This window comes from Empidonax traillii, unplaced genomic scaffold (assembly GCF_003031625.1).
Source record: "Empidonax traillii isolate 1590-97213 ecotype Southwest subspecies unplaced genomic scaffold, ASM303162v1 scaffold21:size2437335, whole genome shotgun sequence".
In the NCBI taxonomy this organism is placed as follows: Eukaryota; Metazoa; Chordata; class Aves; order Passeriformes; family Tyrannidae; genus Empidonax; species Empidonax traillii.
The window spans coordinates 1,761,397-1,784,716 of NW_020955214.1; the positions used below are offsets into that span (position 1 = coordinate 1,761,397).

The 23,320-nt window shown below is 39.7% G+C and overlaps 1 protein-coding gene across 4 annotated transcripts; it reads right to left on the reverse strand.

The window, feature by feature from the left end:
• Positions 1-317: 317 nt before the first annotated feature.
• On the reverse strand, positions 318-23,291 carry LOC114066119 (protein NPAT). 4 transcript variants are annotated; one of them, XM_027900560.1, is made up of 18 exons: positions 23,182-23,291; positions 19,291-19,409; positions 18,052-18,112; positions 16,514-16,586; positions 15,994-16,037; positions 14,725-14,955; positions 14,214-14,295; positions 13,002-13,134; positions 12,419-12,510; positions 12,246-12,333; positions 10,455-10,551; positions 9,875-10,006; positions 7,413-9,110; positions 6,321-6,436; positions 6,119-6,227; positions 5,665-5,722; positions 2,437-3,598; positions 318-1,623 (listed from the first exon to the last, which is right to left on the reverse strand). In XM_027900560.1, exons 1-18 carry the CDS (start codon positions 23,216-23,218, stop codon positions 1,546-1,548), a joined length of 4,410 nt encoding a protein of 1,469 aa, XP_027756361.1. In that variant the 5' UTR covers positions 23,219-23,291; the 3' UTR covers positions 318-1,545. The 4 variants fall into 4 exon arrangements, with proteins under 4 accessions (XP_027756361.1, XP_027756351.1, XP_027756377.1 ...); XM_027900550.1 differs by having other exon boundaries at positions 14,214-14,298; XM_027900576.1 differs by lacking the exon at positions 23,182-23,291 and adding an exon at positions 22,817-22,935 and having other exon boundaries at positions 14,214-14,298.
• Between the last annotated feature and the right edge of the window lie 29 nt (positions 23,292-23,320).

Below are 23,320 nucleotides of genomic sequence, written 5' to 3' on the forward strand. Positions count from 1 at the left end.
GAGTATTTCCAGATCACCTGAACTGAAGAAGAAACATTACAGTGGGTAGTAGCTGTCCTGTGGAGGAGCTACATTAGGTCTCAGATAAAGAGCAAATTATTTTAAAATATCACCTAGCACTTGTCAATACTATTAAGCATTTTATGCTTATGACAATTTTTTACTTGCCTGCCCTAGCCCCTCTGACAATTTTTATTAGAATTAGTGTTTAATACTCTCGAGTCTTTGTCTTCAAAAATGACTGATCAACATGATTTTTCTACACAATATCTGCAAAGCTGCTTCATGGACTTAAAAACATTAGCAAGACACACAAATTTTTATTAAAACAAAAATATTTATTCAAGCTGTAAATGCTATGCAGTATTTAGTTATTGGATGGGTTTAATATAAACATCTACTGCATAATATTGGTTCCTTAGGAATCCTTGTATTCTATCTGAAACATCGCCCTGTTGCTGTACAGAACTTTTACAACAAAACTTGCATTTTTTAATACCTCAACAATTTGAGAACAAAGGAAGAAATACCAGTAGAGAAAATTCTGCCGTTTTGGAGCAACCCATGCTAGTTATTAGTAAAATGCAGGCTGAGCTTCTCCTGCACCCCTCTTGAAGAGAGTTTGTATAACAGCAGTGACAACCTCTACGTTAAACAGAGAAATCAGATGCAATTTTTTTCGTGTCTGGCTAAAAACGTAAGAGAGAGATAGTAACAAACTTCTCAGCATACAAATGACAGGTAAAAGAATTGACTTTTGCAACAGAACACATGTCTGCTGTCGCTCCAGTTTAAGTATTCATACTGGGGTGTAACCCCACACAAAAATACATTGTTTGTAAACAGCTTTTGCATTCAAATTGCATCCTATGCAGCAAATACTGTAAACAGATGAGGCCTATCCAAATTAAAGTTCTTGTCTGAAGGACTGGCTGGGAAAAGCATCAGATGAGAAATGCTTTTTGAGGTTTTATTTGCCGTATGTTCAGATACCGGTATTTTTGTTAACTCATTCAAAGCCCTTCAACACGGGTTTGACAGTTGTGAGAGAAGAGAGTGTTAGTACAAGCCAGTTAGATCTGAAGATTTAAGTCCCTTTTAGATTCAACAAGACAATGGGAAGTGGCCAAGGTAGCTGCCCGTGTCTTTGAATGGTGAATGATAAAAAACCACCTTCAAACGTACCACCTCTTCACAGACTCGCTGAGCGGGTCATAGGGATAAGTAGAGAAAGCAGCAGAACACAGATAACGTGGTGTAACGTGAAATGTACAACCTTTCTTACATTTCATTTACACAGATTTACAGTTTTGCAAATTAAATGGCTCTATAATTAGGCAAGTGCTTTTTCAAAAATAAACATATACCAACTCAATGATATTTACACTTAGCAACCTGCTTCAGAAACAGCACAACTTTGCTATAAAGTGAAACTTCAGTGCACTCAAAGTGCAACTCGCCCTTTAGAGTTAACTTCTATTCCCATGCAAAACCTCAGCATCGCTCCACTGAGCTTCAGACGGTCCCAGTTCAACCTCTTTTTGTTCATTCATCATAATGCAAAGACAACAAGAACTTGTCCACATCCATTCCTGCTGGAAAAGAATTGGGCAGCTTCTTTTTCTGTAGGAGAGAGTAAGAGCTGTGTTAAACACTAAGAAAACCTGGAGGCACCGATGAGCCCATAAGCGTTCCTTTCCTCCTCATCCTTCCATCTCCCTTGCAGAGGTGCCTGCACAAAGCTCACCCCGAGCTCAGGCACCGCAGTGCTCCTACCAGTGGCACAGTCAGGGGACAGGAGTGGCTGAGCTCAGCTTCAGCGGGAGCCCGCCCCAGCTGAGCCTGGCACAGCCCCTCGGGGCCAGGTCCAGACACTGTATTTCAGGAACATGCTGGAACTAGGCATGGGGAATTACAAAGTTACACTGTGTGTCCTTTTTGGTTATTTACATCCATCATCTTTTTGTGTCCTTCACTTCTGCAATTTTCCCTTTAAATGCTTACAGCGAGGGCGCAGTGCTCCACACTACAGAGACTGGGAACACACAAAATAGACATTACTGCTCATGGCAATTAATGAGGATGTAAGAACAGCCTGAGTTCTAGTAAGGCCTACTTTGAGTTTGGCCTAATTCCTTACATCCTCTAGAATGTAGTCTGAAAGTTAGAATTTAGAAACTCATTACTGTTTTAGGAGAAATAATGTAATTTCCAAAGGTATGTATTTAGAGAGTCAGCAGGAATTACCTGTGTGCATCTGAAGATTAAGTCTTAAGAAAACTTAGTTCAGAGAGGCAAAGTCAGAAAAACTGACAAATATAAATAGGTTGTCAGGGATTTGCACTAGCATCTCTGAACCATTCCATTATAAATAATACATAGATATCTAATACATATTTAGATTTTAAATTAAAAAAGGTAAATGCTTGCACTTGCCTTTATTTTCTTCTTTTTTGATGGTGTTGGAGAGCTCTGAAGGTCTTTCCTATTTGCAGAACGTGAATTTCTCTCACCCTCGTTCAAGTCCTCTAGTTTCCTTTTCTTTACCGTGCTCCTTAAAGACCTAAACTGGTGAGTGTTGTCCTTCAGGGGGGTGGCAGTGCTAGTCCTCGCAATGGCCGCCCGTGACAGGATCATGAGCGTGTGGGCTGCCATACTGACGCTGTTCTCACTGCCTGTCTCGCTGGCAGGGCTGCAGGCAGGCAGGTCTGGCGTGGCAGGGGGTACCATGATTCTGGGGGTCGTGCTGTCCTCGTTGAAGCGCCGGCAGGTCGGTGTCCGTACGCTGTCTGTGGTATCATCCGCGTGCCTGTCCCCAACTCCAGACGGCGTACGAGGCACTGGCAACTCTCCGTTTTCAACTGTTTTACCAGCTGGGCTTTGCCACTGAATGTCTTGCAACATTTCCACACATTGTTTACTGAACGGACTTGACAGGCAAATGCCTTGGTTGGAAACTTTAGCTGGTTCTCGCTTTGGCTCCTTCGAGGACAAAGAAACGGGGCCTGAAGATTTGCTATTTCCATTCCCATTGGACAGCGACCCCTGCTTTTTGTTCAGCTCTTGCACCGAAGCAACTGTCTTCTCATTCCATAAGCCAACACTCTGTTGACCATTTGAGAGTTTGGCAGCGTCCTGGTTCTTCTGCTTTTCATCAGTATCCCTTCGTAATTCATTCTCTTTGTTTGCTGTAGTCTTGTGGAAGGGATCCAGTGACATTCCTGCAGTTGCCACCTTCCGGTCGGGCTGCAGCTCCTTTGCAGATGTGCTTCTGTTGCTACCAACTTCTGGCTTACACAGAATTCTGGGCAACGTTTTATCCTTCTCTCTCTTTGGCACCTGTGCCTTAGCAGAGGAGGACGCAGAGTCAACAGCAAATAAAGTATTTTCGTTTCTTTCTTTTTGGGATGAACTCTTAGCAGTCTGAATTTGGGTGTTTCCTCCTGGAGTGGGTAGGAGGTTATCAAAGCAAAGCACTCTCCTGTGACTCTCACTTTGTCTTGAATTTGAGCTTGTGCTCTCTACTGGTGCAACAGGTAAGTTCTCCTCCACTTTCCTTCCTGCTTCCACACTGGTAAGCTTGTCCCAGTTTCCAGTCCTGAGAATGAGATGAAAACACTTCATCAACACACTTATTCTTACTAGGCAAGTTCGTTTCACTGGCTGGAAAGCCCCACCCATCCCTCAAAACACATTTAAATCTCTCTCCATTCTAAATGTAAGTATTTTATCAACAGGCAAAGACCAAGAGAAAGGGATGACAACCGCAGAGAGCTCAGAGAAGGCTTTCTTGACAAAAAGGTATGAAACAGAGTCTGTACAAGGAACAATGACGTAGACTGGGGCTCTTCAGTCTAGAAGGAGAGGACTGAGGCAAAATGCAACCAAGCTCTGTGAAAACAGCCCTCAAAAAGGAAACTATTTGCTGCACCTTTCAGTCGAAAAATGGGGGGCATTGAGTAAAACTAGTATTGGGTTCAAAACAAAACAAGTAGGTCTGGACACTGCACGTAACTAAGCATGTAACTTAGCTTGGAAACTCTTTTAACCTTGAGGTATTTGTAGATGCTGGTAGTTGACTTCATAAAGAAGCTGGTCGCATTTATGATAGTACAGTCCATCCCAGAATATTACTCAAGGCTCTGGAAGTCCTTGGAGCTGAAATTGCTAAGAGGTTGCCAGAATATTCTGGGCAATGTCACCGTGTGCGTGCCTTGTACTCTCCCCTATGTATTTGCTGTGGGTGACGGGATACAGAGCAAGACAAAAAACTTCCAATGGGCATCTGGACAACAATATACAAACTCCCTGGGGCTTGGTCTCCACCTGACAGCCAACCACATTCAAGTGGAAAAGCCACCACTGCAGTAGCAATGTCAAAAAAGAAAAATGCTTCTGCTCTGTCAGCTCATGCCACTGCTGTGTCTATGCCCTCTGCCTGGCTTAGGCTGCATTTTCACGAGAAGCTTCTGCATCACTCATCTCTGCTAGTAAGACTCTCCCCATGCAGATTAGCCTTTATGACTCCTAAGAGGAAAAGTCAAATTAATTTTGGGATGCTATCTTTGGCACCTTTGGGATGGTAAAGAAGGTATGGATGGTAGCAGTTTGTTTTAGCTCCATGAAATTCGAGATGAAACAGAGGGTGGAGAGTAGAAATGGGAAACTTCATCTCCTTATAGAGAACATTTTCCTCTCTTTGCTATGCAAAACTTATGTTTCGAGATCAATTAAAGTTAATGGAAACTTAAATTATCAAAGTGATAGTATCCAAAATCTTGCTTCTGTGGCTTTTTAAAAATAATTGCTTTTTGCATGCATATGTGCTGTATACCTTGGTATATGGTTGGGGTTTTTAATAAGTTGACTTTACTGTCCCTGTTTTCCTCCACTTTTTCAACATTTTAACTGAGTTCTGAATAGGAAGATATTTTTTTGGTATGTCTTATTTTTACAATAAAAGAACGTTTCACCTCTAATATTTTAACTGAACTCCTTATCTCCTCCTACACTCTTTTGCTCATTCCAACATCCTTTTGTTTCTAAAGTCCATTAACAATAAGAAGTCACTACTGAAGCCTTGCTTTCTTCTCTCCCTTGCCCAACAGTAAATTAGTACCTACCCCAATCAGCAATTAAGTTATGTTTATCAGTATAAAGATAGCATGCTGTTGTCCTTGCCATCTTTGAATTTTCACTTTTTAAATGACCAAGCAGTGTTCTAATCCACACAGCTGAAATACAGATGCAGAAAACTACTGGATTTGGGTCAGAGAAGGGTTAAGGCAATGAAACTATAAAACCATGGGTTACCACTCATCTGAAAAGAACAAAAGTTTTAGTCATTTAAATCTCCCAGTAAACGTCAGGCAATTTCTCTGAGCTTAGACTCCACCCAACCAATTTTTATTCAACAGCTGACACAGGAAAAAATAAACACAAAGCCATACAAAATTAACACAGGAACAGTAACAGGAAAATCCTAGCACAGGCTGCACCAGTACGAGCAGACATCTGTATCAGTACTCCTGGCAGACAGGCAGGAGGAAAGGGGGTACTGCTTATGCCACTGTTAAAAAAAGCTGCTCTCTTCTCCACCAATATGGAATGAAGAAACTCATGGCAGGAAAAAAAAAGCAAGTTTCAATACCTAACACTACTGACCTTTGTGTTCGAGAATTTGTATGGTTCAAGGGCTCAGCTACACTTGGAACCAGTTTTCCTGAAACAACAGATGAAGTATTAATGAACTACAGTATTCCAAGTAAATAATTTCACAGTTAGTACAATGTCATTTCACCTGACAGAGAACCAACCAGTAAAGACAAGCCAGCAATAATCAAAACTCTGCAATTTTTTTGTAACTTTAAAGTTTACAGATCAGCAGGTTACCAAAGGTCTCCAACTAAGTGTAGAAAATAAGCTTGCTGTCTACACCTAAGCAATACATAGGCAAAACACAGTCACTAACTGCAGGTACAGGCCTTTCTCAAAGCCATCCCAGCAGCTGCCTGACAGAGAAGCACTGGTATTTATAAAACTTCATTACTCAGAAATTACATGCCTTTAGAACCCTCCCACTTTTCTTCTGCCCTTCTCAAGAATGCACGGTGAGTACCTGTATTAGTCTTGTTTCTTGCTCCAGGAATCTTCTGTGATTTGGGAGGGATGGGAAGTTTTGGGACAGTTCCGTTGCACACTGGATTAGCCACAGGCATATGCAGAACCTTGAAAGGATCAAAATATTCTATTACAGTTCACCAAAAGACTTCTTATCACTTCTGCTTTAATTCTGAAAACCTTTGTTTCTGATGTGCTACCTGGCAGGCAGGTGCTGAGAACGTATTTCCATTTTGTCCTACTACCGAGAGAGGTATCATTCCCACCATTCCTTGCAAAACTGGTTGCACTGGAGAAGCAATTATAATGGCAGAACCTATAAAAATATAAAAGTGTTAAAATCATACAGAAACTAAAAGTACTTCAGTGAAAAGAAAAGCTTCAAGACAGGACTCATTAAAATTATGCATAGTCAAACCTGTGGCAAGAAAAGGTCTGGCTTTTTACAAAAGCTTCCCTGTCCTTGCTATACAGCATTACCAGAAAACAGGACAACTACCAGCGTTACTTTTAAAGTCTGTTCTCCTTTTTAAGAAATAGTTCAAAATTAGGCTTAAAGTACAATAAACCTATCTTAAGGCTTAAACTGTAATTCAAAGTGATGTATAAAACCCAGTAAAAGCGACGTCAAACAGCTCATTTGGCTGCCAGGCAGACGAGAATTATAATACAGGGAAATTATCACCGCACATTCATTGAACAGTGGAAGAAAATTTTCAGAAGTGAAGAAAACTATTTCTCTCTATCTGAAAAAACAATTAAGGTAATAATTGCATAAAGAAATCTTAGAGAAAGAAAAGGCTGGCACTCTTAAGATCTTGCACATACTGTTGCACTGCCCTCTGACCACAGCAAAATGACAACACACTGAAACTCAAGGATAACTGCAGCAAGTTTTTAGCTTTGGAAAGAAATCTAAATGTGTTGATTACAGCTGATTTATAGTAGGTTATAACACTCTAAAAAGCACTTGAAATTTTTACTGCTGTAGTAATAAAAATGCTTGTATCAGATTTTATATCATGGAAAGAAACAATTTTATACTTTCATATTTACCTAAATGTACTTCTAATGCAGACAAGGATTTTGAAAAATGAAACAAACCCAAGGAATTAATTTGGGAAGGGCAAGCTACATCCACCCAGCTATCTAATCTAAGTATGGATACTTATAACAAGTAGCATTCCATTTATAACAGAAACCCTATTAAAACAAAAACCTATTTTATTTAGCCAAAACCAAAGTACCATATAAAAAACACATTTTCAGTAATTTTCTGATAATGAGATTACCTTGTGGGAAGTTTGGGGAGACGGTCTGGTTTGCTGGAAACGTATTACTGGATCTAGGAGGAGTTTGTAACTGTTGTACAGCTGGAGCTTGGGAAGCAAGTGGCATAGAATTGCCAGGCAGTACAACTACATTTGATGGCGTTACAGCTGTGCCCAAGGTTGCTGGATCAGTCATACAGGTGGCTATATAAAGGTTGCTCGAATTCCCAAAAGCTGTGCTTGTTGCTGGCATCAACTGTATAAGGCTCCCTTCGTTAGAAAGGTGAGTTGAACCTGCCACTGAAAAGCCAGTGCAGTCTTCATTCTGAGTGTTAACTGAGGTGACCACAGGATCTTTAGGTCTAAGCACAAGAAGATTCTGCTCTGTCAAGGCAGCTGAATCCACATTTTTTTCTGTATCTTCTGAAGTTAGACATTTGGACAGGCCTGCAGTTTTGGCTGGGGATTTGGCTGGAGATGACAGTATTATAGTAGGCAAATTTTCTCCTGTGATGCTGGAAACAGCGTTATTTAACTCTGTGTCTGATGAAATAAATGGATCATCGCTGATGATGATCTTGAGGGACATAATATTAGAAGGATCAACATCCATTGGTTGACTACTAGAAGATACGCTGCTTATACTTTTGGTCTCAGTACCTGACTCCTGTGTTGAGGATGCAGTTTCTGGGAGAGGAGAGGGGCATATTTCAGAGGTAGTAAGATTGTTTTCAGTGGATACTACAGAAATTTCTGAACATGCATTACCACTAGGAGAGAAATATAAATTATCGGCATCTACTTTTGTAGAAGAGGAAGGTTCTTGCATTTCCCCTTGTGTACCCTCTGAGCTTGACAGTCCTGAAGGGAGGTTAAAATCCTTCTTACAAGGCTTATCAAGTGCATGCTGATCATTTGAATAAGTTTTGTTAGATGTATCAACAACTTCCAGCTGCAACTCTGCTTTGTCAAGATCCGAAATCTCCCCTGCAGACCCTGCAGCACAGTCTGACTCCGTGCCCTGGTCCTGATGGCCAGAGTGGTGACCAGAGTTCTCCTGTACAACACCAGGTAGGGCAGCTGTATCATTTGTTACAGTCTGTTCTTTTTCTGTATCTGCTGATGGGCTAGAAATGGGTGAATTGTTTTTTCTCAGTGGTACACCGTGGCCGGGGCTCCCATCAGAAGGACTTACAGAAAGTGTTTTTTCAGACAGTGACGTATCTGGTGATAACTGACATTTACTTGGAGAATGAGTTTTGTTTTCACTGGCTGTAGTATCCTCTGCCAGTGAAATCAAAGAAACCTGTGGCCTACCAGAATGAACATATTCTAAGCTAGGACTACTTTGAGAATTATGACTTGGTGGGCCTTTTTCAATTTCCATGGTGCTCTCACTTTCAGATACTAACGTAGAGGACTCTTTTGTAACATACGTGTCTGCGCAGTGTTCATTACATTTGCTGTCAGAACTCTGTCTCTTGTCAGGTTCAGTCAAACCAGGCACAGAGTCAAAAGCAATTTCAAGATCTCCAATATGTTCAGGGGTAATTGTTGTAAGTACTTCAGTCTGCTTCCTGGGTCTACAATTGCCATGCAGCTGTTCATTGGTTGTATTTTTCTTAGCCACATCATCATCATTTATGCTGGTCTTCAAGGCACATGATGCTTCTCCTAACTGAAAATCTTTACAGGATAGTGGTTCTCTAGAATTATCACCTGTAAAACAGAGAATAAACTAGTTTCATATTAGAACAGATGAGCCTCTTACAGCATTTTGAACTTATCAGTTTAATGGAAAACTGTTTAACATCAAACTATGTGGGAATAATGCTACTCATCCTTACTATCAAGTTGAGTGAAAAATCTATATAGTTACATACACTTGATAATCTGGAAAATCAGTTTGTACATTAATAATTAAAAGTGCACACATAACATGCAAACAGCTCAGGTCACTAAATCAGATTTCCAAAAGCACAAAAACCATTTCATGATAAAGACCTCTTGGCTCTATTTCTCATATACTTTCACTAAATATCTGCTGCTGATGGACTATTGTCAAGAATGGTGTAGATAGACTAAACATACTGGTATTTGTGTGTAAATTAACCGATATAATAGAGAATAGAGATAAAAGATTATTATGGTAAGATGTAAAATGTTATCTTTATGTGTTCCACAATGAATACTACAAAGTATTTCTGTTCTGGATGAGAAAACAGATTGGCCAATAGTCTGGTTGCATTTAGGAGCTTACCAAGTACGCTGAAGGGACTACTGTTAAATTTAACAGATTGAAACTTTCCAACAAACCAGGCATCTGTTATGTGTAAATGTATGTTCATGCAATGTAAGTGTCAGATTGGATATTACCAGTGAAAAAAGAAATCTTCTGAAATGTACAAATTGTTTGAACATATTTTCATAATGAAAAGTGAACACACTGGAAGAAATCTCAAAGAAAAAATAAAAAAACCTACATCTGCTGCTTTCTTCTGTTCCTAAAGAACTTTCAAATGTTGCCAGGCTATCCTCACCCACCAGGATTTCATTTTCTACTCCACTCCGACCAGAAATACCAGCAGGTAAGTTCTTGTTTACCTTGCTTTTTCCTATTTTCAAAATAAAGCAGGGAAAACAGTTAAATATGTCATTTTACACACAACCATGATTATTATATTCTAAATTATTTATAGCATAAAAATCTCCTTATAGTTAATGTGAGGATATCCCTGATCAGACAAGCAGAAAAATTTTACAACAGCACAAATATAAACTATCCTCCTTTAGACCAGCAGAGTCTAAAATAACAACAATAAAAACAATCACTGAGCCAACACAAACCCAAAATTTCAGCCACAGGAAAATGCTGTACTTTATAGCTGTGTATAAAGATATCAAACAATTTAATTCTGAATTCAGGGACACCGAGGCCACACAGTCCATTTATCTTGCAAAAGAGGCCTGCTGAATTACTCTGCTTTGTCAAGCAGTACTTCGGAAAACTCATCATTCATGGTGCTTCACAGTAACAGTACAATTGAGCATGATGTACCCTACCATAATCAAACCAGTCAAAGAGAGCCTGAAAAGCTGGATCTGATTCTGTCTGTTCTAGAATGTCCTGTATAGCCTCTTCTGACATATGAATTTCACCCTGAGAAAAGACAAGATATACAGAACTATTAGATAATTACTTTCATAACTTAAAAACAGACAAGAATAGTTTTCTTTTCAGATTGTTTTTAGTTCTATTACTTCATAAAGACTAATGCCGGGAATATTTCTGCCACAAATTGCACATCTGTTAAAATATATTAGTGATTGAAGTTTAAGAAACAAGGTTCCCCATAACCCAAACGTCTCTTGTCAGACACTACACTCTGCACATGCATACTGGAGTATTCTCCACATAACAACCAGCACTGACCAATAAGAAGGACAAAATCTCAGGCTATGCTGGAAGCTTATGCTATGGATACTGTGAGTCTGTATGAGCCAACCACTGGTAAAAAAAAAAAAAATCCCCAAATTAACCCTAATTTCTTGGGTTTGAATGTATCTAGAAGCCAACACTAAGGAAAAGGAAGTTTAATTTTATTTACCCATTACATGTTCTATAATATTACTTCCAACTACTTTTCTGTGGAGGGCAGTTGGAAAGCACAGCTACATGGGACAGTGCTTTAAGATTCCTGTTTCAAGCTGACTTGTTTAGTAGCAGCCCAGGAATGAGTGGGGGACTCGATAACCTACTCAAGCGTTCAAATACAAGGTTCCTGATGACTTCCTGAAGATCCCCTAAGCACTATACAGCCTTTGATATGGTGGTTGTAAGGGTGGATGTCCCATGTGATATGCTTGATTATTTTGTCCAACTAAACCAAGAAGCTGCTTTGGTTTAGTTCTGCTCAGAAAAATGAAATACATCTTTTCAGCTCTGTACTTTGACAACAGTTGACCTAAAGTCACCAGGCAACAGAAGAACAGCTTTTATAAACCAGACACCTCTACTTCATAGATGGGCAACTGCCTCTACTCTCCTGTCCTTCTCATGAGAGCTGTGAAGATTGTAATATCACTGATTAAGAGTCCTTTTTAATTCTGTAATTGCCAGCTTGAGGCTTGCAGGAGGATGAAGGCAGAACACTATAACTGTTTAGGCTGCAGAAAGAGAACGTACATTTCCTCCAAGAGCAAGAAGATATTAAATTTGAAGAAAAAGCACAATTATTTAGGCTCCAAAACCAATTCCTCTTGCTATACTAGATCCATGCTTATCTTAGAGGAAATCAGAAAATGAGATCAGATCAATCAAACATCTCTGGAGACCACAAGATATTTTAAATTCCTTTTTCTTTTCTAAGGCTATTGATTAGATCCCCAGTCAGAAGCTGATAGCCAATTACTGGCACCAAAGATTCAGTGACAAGCAGGCAGCTGGTGACTATGGGAGACAGTGTACTTAAATCCAGTCTGAGTGCAATGTTAACAGATAATTACTGCCAGAAGCAATCCCGTTCCCTTGGCTTTTGACCCTGCTGCGTGCTTATGCTGCCTTGTACGGGCACTGGGAATGAATTCAGAGCGCTGAACTGGCACAAAATCAGCTCCTGCAGAACACTAGTGTCCTGCCAGCTCAGCTCCTCGAACCTGCCCAGCACCACACAACAAGGGGAGAGCTCATGCCTATGCAGGGGCAGCTGTGAAGCCATCGGGTGGGCTTAGGTGTGTTGGCAAACAGAGATAGATAACAAGGTATCAGACAGAGGTTCAGCATAGCTCCCATAACTGATCGTTCTCACATGCGTGATCTTAAAAAAAAATGCAAACAGGGCAATCTACACCCACCTGAAGTCCAAGGATTTCATCAATCGAAGTCTCCTGTTCTGTGGGACCACTGTCTGTCTGTTTAGGGGCCTGAGCAACACTGCCATCACTGCAACACATCAGTCATTAGTTCAGACCTCACAAATTATTCTTAAACTAAGAATACAATAAAGCTTAGAGGTTCCTTTTCTTACCTGCCCAGAATTTTGTTAATGTTTTCAGCGAGCTTCTCCTGAAGAGATTTGTTGCTCAAAATTTTTTCTCTGGCATTTTCAATAACCAGTTGCTGGAAAAGAGTTTTAAAGCAGTCAGGTTTCTATTTTTATCATCACCAGAAAAGAAGCATGAATTTCCAACTTACTGGTAAAAAACAATTAAAAAATCAAACAGAGAAGACTTTTATAACAGAGAGACAGCCAATCTGCGACTAAATGACATTGCTATGAAAATCAGCGCAAAACATTCCTGTACTTCCACTCCCCCAAAGTACAGCAAGGCTTGTTGTGCCTTCTGGTTTCTATTCTCTAAAAAATTACTGTATTCCAATAGCCTAAAGTTATCTTAGCAAAGCTAACAAATCAAGAAAAACAAAACACTACGTAGCCATGACAACCTTATGAGATTAATACACAGAAGAACTAGTTCCAAATACAAACCAACACGTTTATCTTCTAAAGGTAACTTCTATAATACCCAACATGAACATGTAAGAGACTAGTTCTCTTCGGTTTGAATTTGCTTCTTAAATGTAAATACTTTCCATAACTATATACTCACTGGGAAGTTACCATCAATTAATTCTTCAAGGGGCTCACTTTCTTTTTCTGTTACTGCTTCGTCAGAGTCTTGAGAACCTCTAGTTGCTGAAAGAGGTCCAGATGTTCCAATACTTTTCCTCTTTTGAGATTCACTGAAACATTGCAGGAAATTTATGATGTATTTTATGAGAACATTTCAAACAATAGACCCACTGGTCAATAAATCAAGCGTTTTTATTGCTTCTTAGCAAACAACAGATTTAGTCAACAGAAAATTAACTACATCTTGAAAATACAATAAAAGCTGCTACCTGTTTCATTATATCATATTCATCTATTATGTCTGACTTCACAGAAGTTACAAACAAATAACTGTAGGCAAACAGCACAATGGCAAACTGAATTCCATGCCCACTATCCAGTATTTCCCCCCTTTCCACTGCATGTTACCTTAAGTTGTGGTACAGGTCCTAATTAACTGGCACTCAAAAAAAAGATTTGGGCATTACCACTGAAAACAAAGACCTCTCAAGGAGCAGCTGTTCTCAAAGAAGAAAACAAATGTTAGGCTGCGAAAGAATTTAGATGATGAATAGGAAATGTGATGTTTTCTCAATCAGCAGTAGCACTAAAATCACTTACATACAAAAAAAGTCATGCAGGAATAGAAAAGACTTGGAAAAGGTATGAATTGGTAAGGGTCTGGAAAAACAGACTGGGATTTAGTCAAAGACAATAAATGGAGGACCAAGAGACCAGTCAATCCATTTAAAAAAAAAAGAATATTGGAATTAGAGAATAAAAAATGCAAAACTAGTATAAGAACAGTTTTCCACACCACTTCTAGAGCAAATATGAATTTTTTTGCTGACAGAACTTACTGAAGCCAATAGTTTTGCAATATTAAATGCACATTTTTATCAATAGTAAGAATTTTTATAATTGAAAAGGATACTTTGGAAGGAATACTAAGTCTCAGTGCCAAGACTGTTTGCCTATGTCTAATACTGGAATAATGTCAAGATTGACTCTATACAAGTAGCCTCCTATCAGTCTAATGTTAAGCTCCTTGAATTTCCTTTCCTTTGTGGAATATCACAACCTCAGTGGCTTCTAAATGTGAAACACCCCACCATTTAAGAGAATTTACACTAGAGGTTAGAACACTGCATAATTTCTAAACAATCTTTAAAAACAAGCCAAACCAAACCAAAACCACACTCATGTTTACCTTTTTCGCCTTCCTGGAGAAAGCAAGTTTGAATGAAGCTTCCGTTCTTGTGATGTTGGAACCTGAATGTGTATGAAACCTCCTGCTTTATAAAGGGAAAAATAACATTATTTATTACGTTTCAATCAATTCCTGGGAATTCATAAATAATAATTTGGTACTACCATGAAAATGAGGACCATACATTTTAAACATATCCTGAAATAAATATCCACTTGACGTGGATCATCCCTATCTGCCAAAGCAAGTGTTTTGGGTAAGGGTGAGAACACAGGACAGAATACTCCCACATTAATGCACTTCTGATCTCTGAATTCGCCTTAGCAAGCATGTAAGCACTATTTCTCTTTTGGGCACTCCTTTTATTTTAATCCCCTGAACCAGCCTGGACAGCTAGGGGAAAAAATCATAAATTTTCTGAAATTTTTTGGTGGAAGACAATTAGCCCTGGGTTTTAGAAGACTTCAATCTATAGCCATAGATTTTTCACAGATAAAAGTGTGCAACTTACTGTTGATCTTTTCTTGCGTTTGCGACTGGTTCACAAAGAGTGTGTTCGGTCTTGTCTGTGGCAGCACACTTTGATTTACTGCTGGCCTAGGAACTACTTGAGGAGATATAACAGGAGAGGAATTCTGTGGCCCTGACTGATGGGCTACTGACAGCAATCCTGAGTTTGCAGGAGCGGACTGCTGAAGCATTCTCTGTCTTTTCATTTCTACAATTCCACTTCTCGTACGTACTGGAAACAAAGACAAGATGAAAATACGATACAGGAGTTTAAAAGGGTTGCTGATATTTCAAGACCTAATTAAGGGTGCTCCATAGAAACGTTTTTGTGCCTCAACAACTAAACAATGACACTCAAATAGTAAGCAACACCAACCTTTGTCTTATGTGTTACAGGTCTGAGACAAAATAATTCAAGAAGTACAGTTGATTTACACTGGCACTGTAACCATGCTTGTACCCCTGCTTAAGTATTTACAGGAATAAATCACACCAAAATGAGATTTTATTACATAATGTGTCACTCATATAATTGACCTTAACTGAAACAGTTAAACCAGTGTAAATCTGCATTTTTTTAACAGACTAAGTCTGATAGATTCAAACAACAGAGCACCAGTTAATTCAGTGAATCTCAGATTCAAGAACAATCATTCTGTATATCTCACATTCTCTTTTCCTATACAGGTTACTCAGTAGAAATACTACAGGGAGAAAAATTTATTTTTAAGTAAAATAACTTTTCCTTGTTCAGAGTTCATGCTTCCGCAATGAAAGACAGAACAAGTATATTTTCTTATTTTGATTAGATATATGTTTGTGTGCATAAAAAGCGCTTCAGCAGTGTAATATGTTTTTATATTCCCCTTCTAAAGAAATCAAACTGCGTCATAACTGGACTGGTTGTATTTTCAATTCCTCTATGAACCACAAATACAGAGAACAGCTTCAAGACTGAAGCAGCAGTTTTTAAACCTTTTAACTATGTAAACTTCTAATAAGTTTTCTGCAGAGAAAATGCCACAGAGAGAATTTAAGCCTCTTGCAAAAAGCTCAGCTTTTCTTTTTTTCCTTTCTTGATCATTACAGTAGCCCATAGACTACACTGAAGACAACAGACAGGCTGAAAGAAACACTGCATAAGAAATTATTCTAGATTTTAAGAGTAAGGATGCATTACTGATTGCTGCAACAGTTCCCCATTTTTTGTCAAAACAGATAATTTTAACATCAAACCTCTTGATCCCATGGAATTGAGTCAGTTACTTACTCCTTTGATTAGAAGAAAATCTAAAATCTGAACTCTGCATGGTCCTAAAAAATAAAGTAGGGGACATAAATTAGTGGAGCACAACAGACTCACAGAGTGTGACAGTTCCGTCACATGGTTAACGTCAGTCCGGTCCCAACCACACATTCCTTCAGAAAGCTTCGATCAACTGATTACTATTTTTATTCCTTCAGACAATGGTAACAGATTCTTTATATGAAACCTACTGTCGTATTTTTGATGAAGTAATCACAAAGGTATCAGATTCTAAATGAGCCATAGTATATTGTTTTACTACAGGAAGGCCACACACTCACATTAATGCCCTCATCTCCCAGCCCCACCTTAAAATCCTGAAATGTCTACTCAGCTGTCAACTCTCATCTACCCATCTTTTTCACCATCTCTCAGAAGCAACAGAGAGCCAAATCATTCTCATACAATGATAAGGTGAGTTGATCAACATGGGGACTCACTCCTAAAGTGGAATTTTACTTTCTTGGTTTCAAAACTATATTACCTGATCTGAGAAAGTGTATAGTCTAATTTTTTCCACAGAGATGACATCATTGCAGGAACTTCATTTGTTGTTTCTAAAATGAACCACAAAAAAAAAAAATTAAGATGCATAAAACTCCAACCTGTTGAGCAAAAAGGTAAAATCACAGGCGAAATAATTATTGAGTGTTTTAGACATCATCTAACTTTACATGTCTAGTCATCTTCTTAATATTCTATTCATTAGAGAGCCCTAACTCCTAAATTAAGAACTTTTGAGTGATACAGACACAGTTCTTAGTTTTAGAAACCTAGATGAAACTGAGGTAAATACATTAATGATTATAATTCTCAATGGAATTTGCACATGGTGTGGACTACTCAGCAAACACATGGTAACCTAACCCAACTTGCTTCTGGAAATGTAATTCATATTTTCAAGTCACTTTTGTGTCTTTGGAAATTGAAACCTGGCAGATAGGCCTTTAAAAGTAATGGTTATTTTATGATGTTACTCAAACAGGTAAAAATATTTGGTCTTTTCAAAGCATGAAACACTAAAATTATAAATGAAAATATGTATGCAAGAAGTTCAATTCATTAAGTTTTTCAAGGTGCCAAGTACAAAGTATTTTGACAGAAGTATGTTTGGATATTAGTTCCCATTTCTATCAAACCTAGTGTGAAAGGAAAAAAGTGTTCAGAAATGTTTATAACATTCTAAACTGCAAGTCTAAGAACCAAGCACCACTAAAATCTGATCACATAACACATATCAAAAATTTGTAAGACTTGGCAGCATTCAGAAGCTGAACAACTGTTTTTAAAAACAGCAAATGCTCTAATTCTGTCTCCAATTTTCATCGAAAATATTAAGTAATTATGAAATTATTTTACTTAGTTTTAAAAACAACACAGGAAATATTTCAAAGCATAGGACTCCTCCTGATTATTTTGTAAAATCATAGAATATCTCAGGTTGAAAGGGATCCATAAGGATCATTGAGTCCCATTTACCGCTCCTTGCAGGACTACTTAAAACTAATACATGTGACTAAATGCATTGCCCAGACACTCCTTGAACTCTGACAGGCTTAGTGCCATGACCACTTCCCTGCGCAGCCTGTTCCAGGGATTGACCACCCTCTCAGTCAAAAAACTTTTCCTAATGTCCAATCCGAACTTCCCCTGATGCAGCTTCATTCCATTTCCTCATGTTGTATCACTGGTCACCATGGAGAGACCAGCACCTCCCCTTCCTATTTATAAACAGTATAATTTTACAACCATAAACCCATACATTTTGCACAAATTTTTATATCTTTCTGCTTTATTACATTAGAAGTTCTGCTCAAATTTGAAGTGAAAATATATGCTGGCACATGCAAACTAAGATAATCAATTACTTTTGTTCACCAGATGCAGACCTAAGTGGTTGTTGTCTGTGTAATAAGGCAACCTTCAACTTGTAGCTTAGACGGGGGCCGTATACCCCTTCCTTAAGGAGTTCACAACTAATAAATAAGAAAAATAAAAGAACACCTCATTCTGAAGGCTTACCTTTTGTTTTCATGGCTACATATTCATTAAGAATAGTTGTCAAGTTTTTTCCACACAGCGACTGGAAAAAAAAATACTGATCTTAAACTCTTTACTAATAACTTACACTTCATTTGCTGAACCACATTATATTTGAGGAATTCTTTAGAACACCACACCATGCTAACCCTCAACACAAGGAACTGTACTTCATGCTGCTGGTGCTGAGTTGTCTCAAACCAGGTAGAGAGCAATCGATGAAACAAAATGCTATTATGTACACAAAATCTAAAGTGTTTAATCTCAATGCCCAAGACTGGTACAGCAGTTAGGGCTGTGTGAGCTCCAATCATCTTCGTTATTATGGAATAAACCCGTAAGAATTAGATGACGAACAGCTGTAACAGAGTAATGAGTATGCACCATGCTGGAACATAACATGCATTAAGATGCAAATGTGAAGTGACTCTCTGTCTAAAGTAAAATTTTTTACCAGTCATATAGAATTAACTTTCATATCATGTTTACTTATCCTGTTATTTTAGGTGAAACAAGAAAATTAAGATTTTAAGGTTACCACTATCATTTGCTGTACTATCCTGTCTTTTTTGCTAGCGGCAACTCTACAAGGTACGACAATCACAGTCCTTTACTGCAAGCATTTGAGCTGCAGTGAGAATTTGGTTTAAACACTGGGTTTATGCACACCCCAAGTTCCACCCTTCACCTCGGACAACGCAGATGATACTGAACAAAGAGGAAGTGGAACACAGGTTTTGTCAACACAATCTGGTAGACCTGGATAAATCTGAGGTACCTTACCTAAATATTTAGTATGTACCTGAAATGGAGCATTATTGGCTTCCGTGTCTAGAATAGGAAAGTGATCTCCAGTAAATTACAGGAGCAGCCCAGAAATCAATAAAACCCTTGCAACACACCCTTCCAAAAATCAACCTCAAGGCTGTAATGCAGGCTGAACATAATATGCTGAAACCAATTTGCATATTTCACACCTAAATGTTTCTTAGTAAGAATAAATACTAAAAACCAAGTAACTGCTGATATCACAGGATGGAAAAAACCCAAATGAAACCAAAAGACAATGAAACCAAAAAACCAAACTCCCTAAAAAAGCAGCATTTTAACCAAACATTTTAAGCAGCATTTGAGAATTAATTTTCACACTGAGAAATCTCCAATATTCTTTTCCATGGATGCAAGACAACACAACTTTCTGCTTTGCAAATACAAACTCACCAGCAAGCAGGCTGGAATAAACCCATCTTCTGTGCAGTGCTCTGCATATTCTTTCAAATCTGAGCTTTCCAAAATAAATTGATGACAGGTAGCTTGAAGATTTTCCTGTTGTAAGTATCCTGCAAGAAATCAGACAGAAAATTTTGCTATTTTGCTCATTACTTCTGCTCAATAGGTATCAAAGCTGCACACAGTGTTGAAATAATCAGGTAAACATTTCTGTGTTAGGAAAGGAAAGTGAAGTTATTTTGATGGAACATATGTCTTAAAACATGTTTCTTAAACAGTTAAAACCAGAAAGACAAAAAATACATATTGGAATTACACTGTATTTACAAACTATTAAAGACTGAAAGTGAGGCAGTATGAATAAGTTTTGATTGATCTCTAGTATGGACAAAAAATAGACGTCCTTGGCTCAGAAGGCTGAGCCAACTAACTCCTGAACTAACTCTCACAGGAGCTGAGCCACCCAACTTGATACGTAAATGGAAATATACAGTATTTTGTTAATAAAGTGTATTGCTATATAGTAGTAATTGTCCGCCCATCCCACTGTTTCAAAATAGGTAAAACCTGTGCAGGTGCTACAACAGAGTATAAGGATTTTTAAAAAAATTGGCATTGTACAAAAATGAATAACAGAAAAGGGTTTTTCCCCCCTACTTACAGTAATTTTAATTTAGGATAGATGTACTAGCTGCAACTTATGCCCTCTACACACCCTAAGACTCAGTAGTTACCCTAGCAGGAAATATACTAAAAAAGTTTACTTTTCCAAAATTCCATTCCTCATCAAATATGTTCTGATTTAATCACACTTTTTAACCCTGCTTTAATCTTCAAACACCTTAAACATTAAAAGATAGAAACACACCAATCTGAATGAAGGAGTCTAGAACAAAGAACCACAGAAGAAAATGGTTCTCTTTTGCTCGTAGCAGAACAGAACATGCAATGCTTTAAAGAAACGGTAAAACACGTGCCTAGTTACAAAACGTAAGGTATATACACATCAGCACATCTATTTCTACGGACCCCCAAAATAGTCCACCACAGTTCAGGAATGCCTGTAAGTGGCCTCTAAGTTTGCATGAAGACAAATACCTTCCTGCAGATCTGAGTATAGCTAAAGAAAACAGGTTGTATTTCAGACACACAAGCCCTTGTTCATGTCTTCAACAAGCAGGCAAACTTCAAAGTTAAACACAGTTTGGGAATAACCACCGTGAGTTTAATTACAATGTATGAGCTGGCCTATCAGACAGAAAACATAAGTGGTACCTGTCCTATTTTGTTTTTCAAACGTATTTTTCTAGGAAAATCTCGAGCCACAGATTGCTGGAGCTGAAAGTGTATTTTGGGGGAAACACGATTATATCCTAGTCTGGCCAGGCTGGAAGATGGCGTATTAGGCTAGGTGAAGCTCTGATCTGTGCTGGTACAGCTGCTCTTACAGTCAAACTCATCTGAAAGTTGCAGTTTTTCTTTCTTGAACCTACTACTACAGCATCACACAGGATGACCAAATGCTTGAGTGCAGGCACGTTTTGCACATACATCAATTTCCTGCTAAATAAAGCATTCCTATGTTTAAAAATGCCTGAATTAAGATCTCCTGTGCAACTGACCTGAGCTGCTTGTACACACACTGTATAATGACATATGAGTACACAATCCCTGACATCACCAAAACCAAATAAAGGCACAAAACATACACTATATTCTGCACATACAGAAATAATTATTTTTTTCTGCCTTAAGAAATGTCTAGCTCATAGAATGCATTCACTCTCTCAATTAGGAAAAGATAAATGTTTTTATGCATTTTTCTGTGCATGAGCCCAGCTTATAATTTTAGTTTTGTTTCTTAAACCAACATTCATCAATCTTTAAAACACCTAGATGGGGTGTCCAGACGGGGCAGGGGAAAAAAGAAAAGATGGAAGAAGAGCTGCACTGGGAAGCCTATTTATCCGCCCAAATTCAGAGATGCCTCACAGAAGAGGAATCCCTATTGGAAAACAGAAGTAGTTACACGGAATATCCTGTTCTACAACCTTAGGTTGCTCAGAGGTTTTCTAGACATAATGCATGCTCCATGCCAGACACAATAGACAAGACAGTCTGATGGATCATCCTACGTACACATGGTGTTGCCAAGATTGTGTACGAGATCTGCACCTCTCTGGTAAGCACACAGCATAAGCATTCTACACATAAATTTGCAACTTAACCAATTTGTTATGGAAAAGTACAATGAGAGATCTCCACTGAATGATTTCTAACCTTCTTTTACAATGCACGGAATTTCTAAGAATCTTCCATTACTTCACAATAATAAAAATATTGAATTTCTTACTAGTCTTATTTCTCAAGACAGTAGCAAGAAATATTTCAGGTAGTTATTAAAAACAAATTGTGCTGGAAGAACAACGAAGGAAAGATTCTGCCTTAATAGCTTTGGATTCAAAAAAACTGTGGACAACTGAAAACTGAAACCCAAGCTGGCGAGCTGCCAGGAAATCTTGGTAACCTGTCTCATCAGGTACTGATGTGTGGGGACTGAAATATGTGGGTGCCAGAGACTGAAACGGTTAATGATTTACACATTCTAGGATCGTCAGGGGACTTTTGCAGGCTGGGAAGAGGCCCATCCCCCCCGCCGGTGCTGCTTGAGGGGTCGAGTCCTGAAAGGCGGGAAGAGCCGTTTTTGCCATGCCCTTCACATGAACTCTGCGTGTCTAGCCTGGGCTGTCCCGCGACACTATCCACGGTAAAACTCCCCGCCCTGGGGAGGTACAAGGCGTTCCCACCTGAGCTGGAAGTGTGTATGTAACAACTCCTAACTTCTCTGAGTGCGTGGGCTTCCCTCCCCCAAGGAACAAGACCACCACTGCAATTGACAGACGTGGAAGCTGCAACTACCAAGTTTCATTGCTGGACACCGTGGGTGGTGACGATATACATTTTTCCACCCTTATCCTGTCCTTTCCGTATGCATTTTCCTTAAAGGTTATCTTTATGCCATATCTCCATAGATGATAGATACAGATGATAACACCCAAAATGGCAACACACCTGTCTACCTTTAAAACAAAAGTGTTCTAAAATAAACCCTACATATATATGTTTTCAAACACCGATTATTCATGGCCGTTTTCACTCCAATACACCCCAAGGGATTTATTAATAAGAAGATGGGTAACCCTCCCTTTTCTGGGCGGGTCGCAGCAGTGGGTCACATTTCTGGTTACTATCCATTTGATTTTACCTTTGGCAGCATACAAATACTCCAAAGCGTAGAGTCATTTTCAAAATTCACTACCGCCAATGTCCTGAGCGCTCTTACCCTGTACCTTCCACAGGCTCTGATCACGCCCGAATTCTCAGTGCAGCCTCACCAGGTGAGCGAAACAGGGCGGGAAAGAAAAACTATCTGACTCGTAACTCACCCTACTCCCCTGGTATTTCGCGTCACCCTTGAATTCCTCCTGTAATCAGGCACTGCTGAAACGCCGCCCACCAGCTCAGTCTGCAGGTGGGCACCGGGGACCAGCACGTTTGCTTGGACTGGCGAAGAACCCCGAGCTCCAGGCACGGCCTGGCGGGCTCCCCCGAGCCCCTCAGGACCGACCTGCGTTCGCTCTCCGACAGAGCCCGGCCCGGAGGGCGTCAGGGGCCAGCCCGGGGACCGCGGGGCCCAGGATACGCCCCGGCAGCGACGATCCCAGCCTGGGCGGGGAAGAACCAAGCGACGCGAGCGAGGGTCAAGGGCGAAGCCGCCTCGGTCTCCCGCCGCGCCGCGGGCGGCTGACAATGCCCGGCAGAGCCCTCCCGGCGCGGCCGGGGCTCCGCGCCTCGCCCTCCCGCCCTGCCCGGCTCACTCACCCAGCACCAGCCGGGCCACGTCGGACGGCAGCAGCATGGCCCGCGGCGGCGCGGGGCGCGGGCGGCCGTAGCTCCCGGAGCGCTGGGACCGCCCCGCCACCCAGCCGAAGGCGCGGAAACTCCGCCAGCCAGCGCCGTG

What these genes read in the sequence shown, in the direction of transcription:
- LOC114066119 (XM_027900550.1), bottom strand. Translation starts at nt 23,218, where the DNA reads ATGCTGCTGCCGTCCGACGTGGCCCGGCTGGTGCTGG. An exon ending in AACGCAAGAAAAGATCAACA is followed by an intron (nt 14,299 to 14,724) that starts GTAAGTTGCACA and finishes CCCTTTATAAAG; the next exon opens with CAGGAGGTTTCATACACATT. An exon ending in CTCCCCAAACTTCCCACAAG is followed by an intron (nt 6,437 to 7,412) that starts GTAATCTCATTA and finishes ATATTTTTATAG; the next exon opens with GTTCTGCCATTATAATTGCT.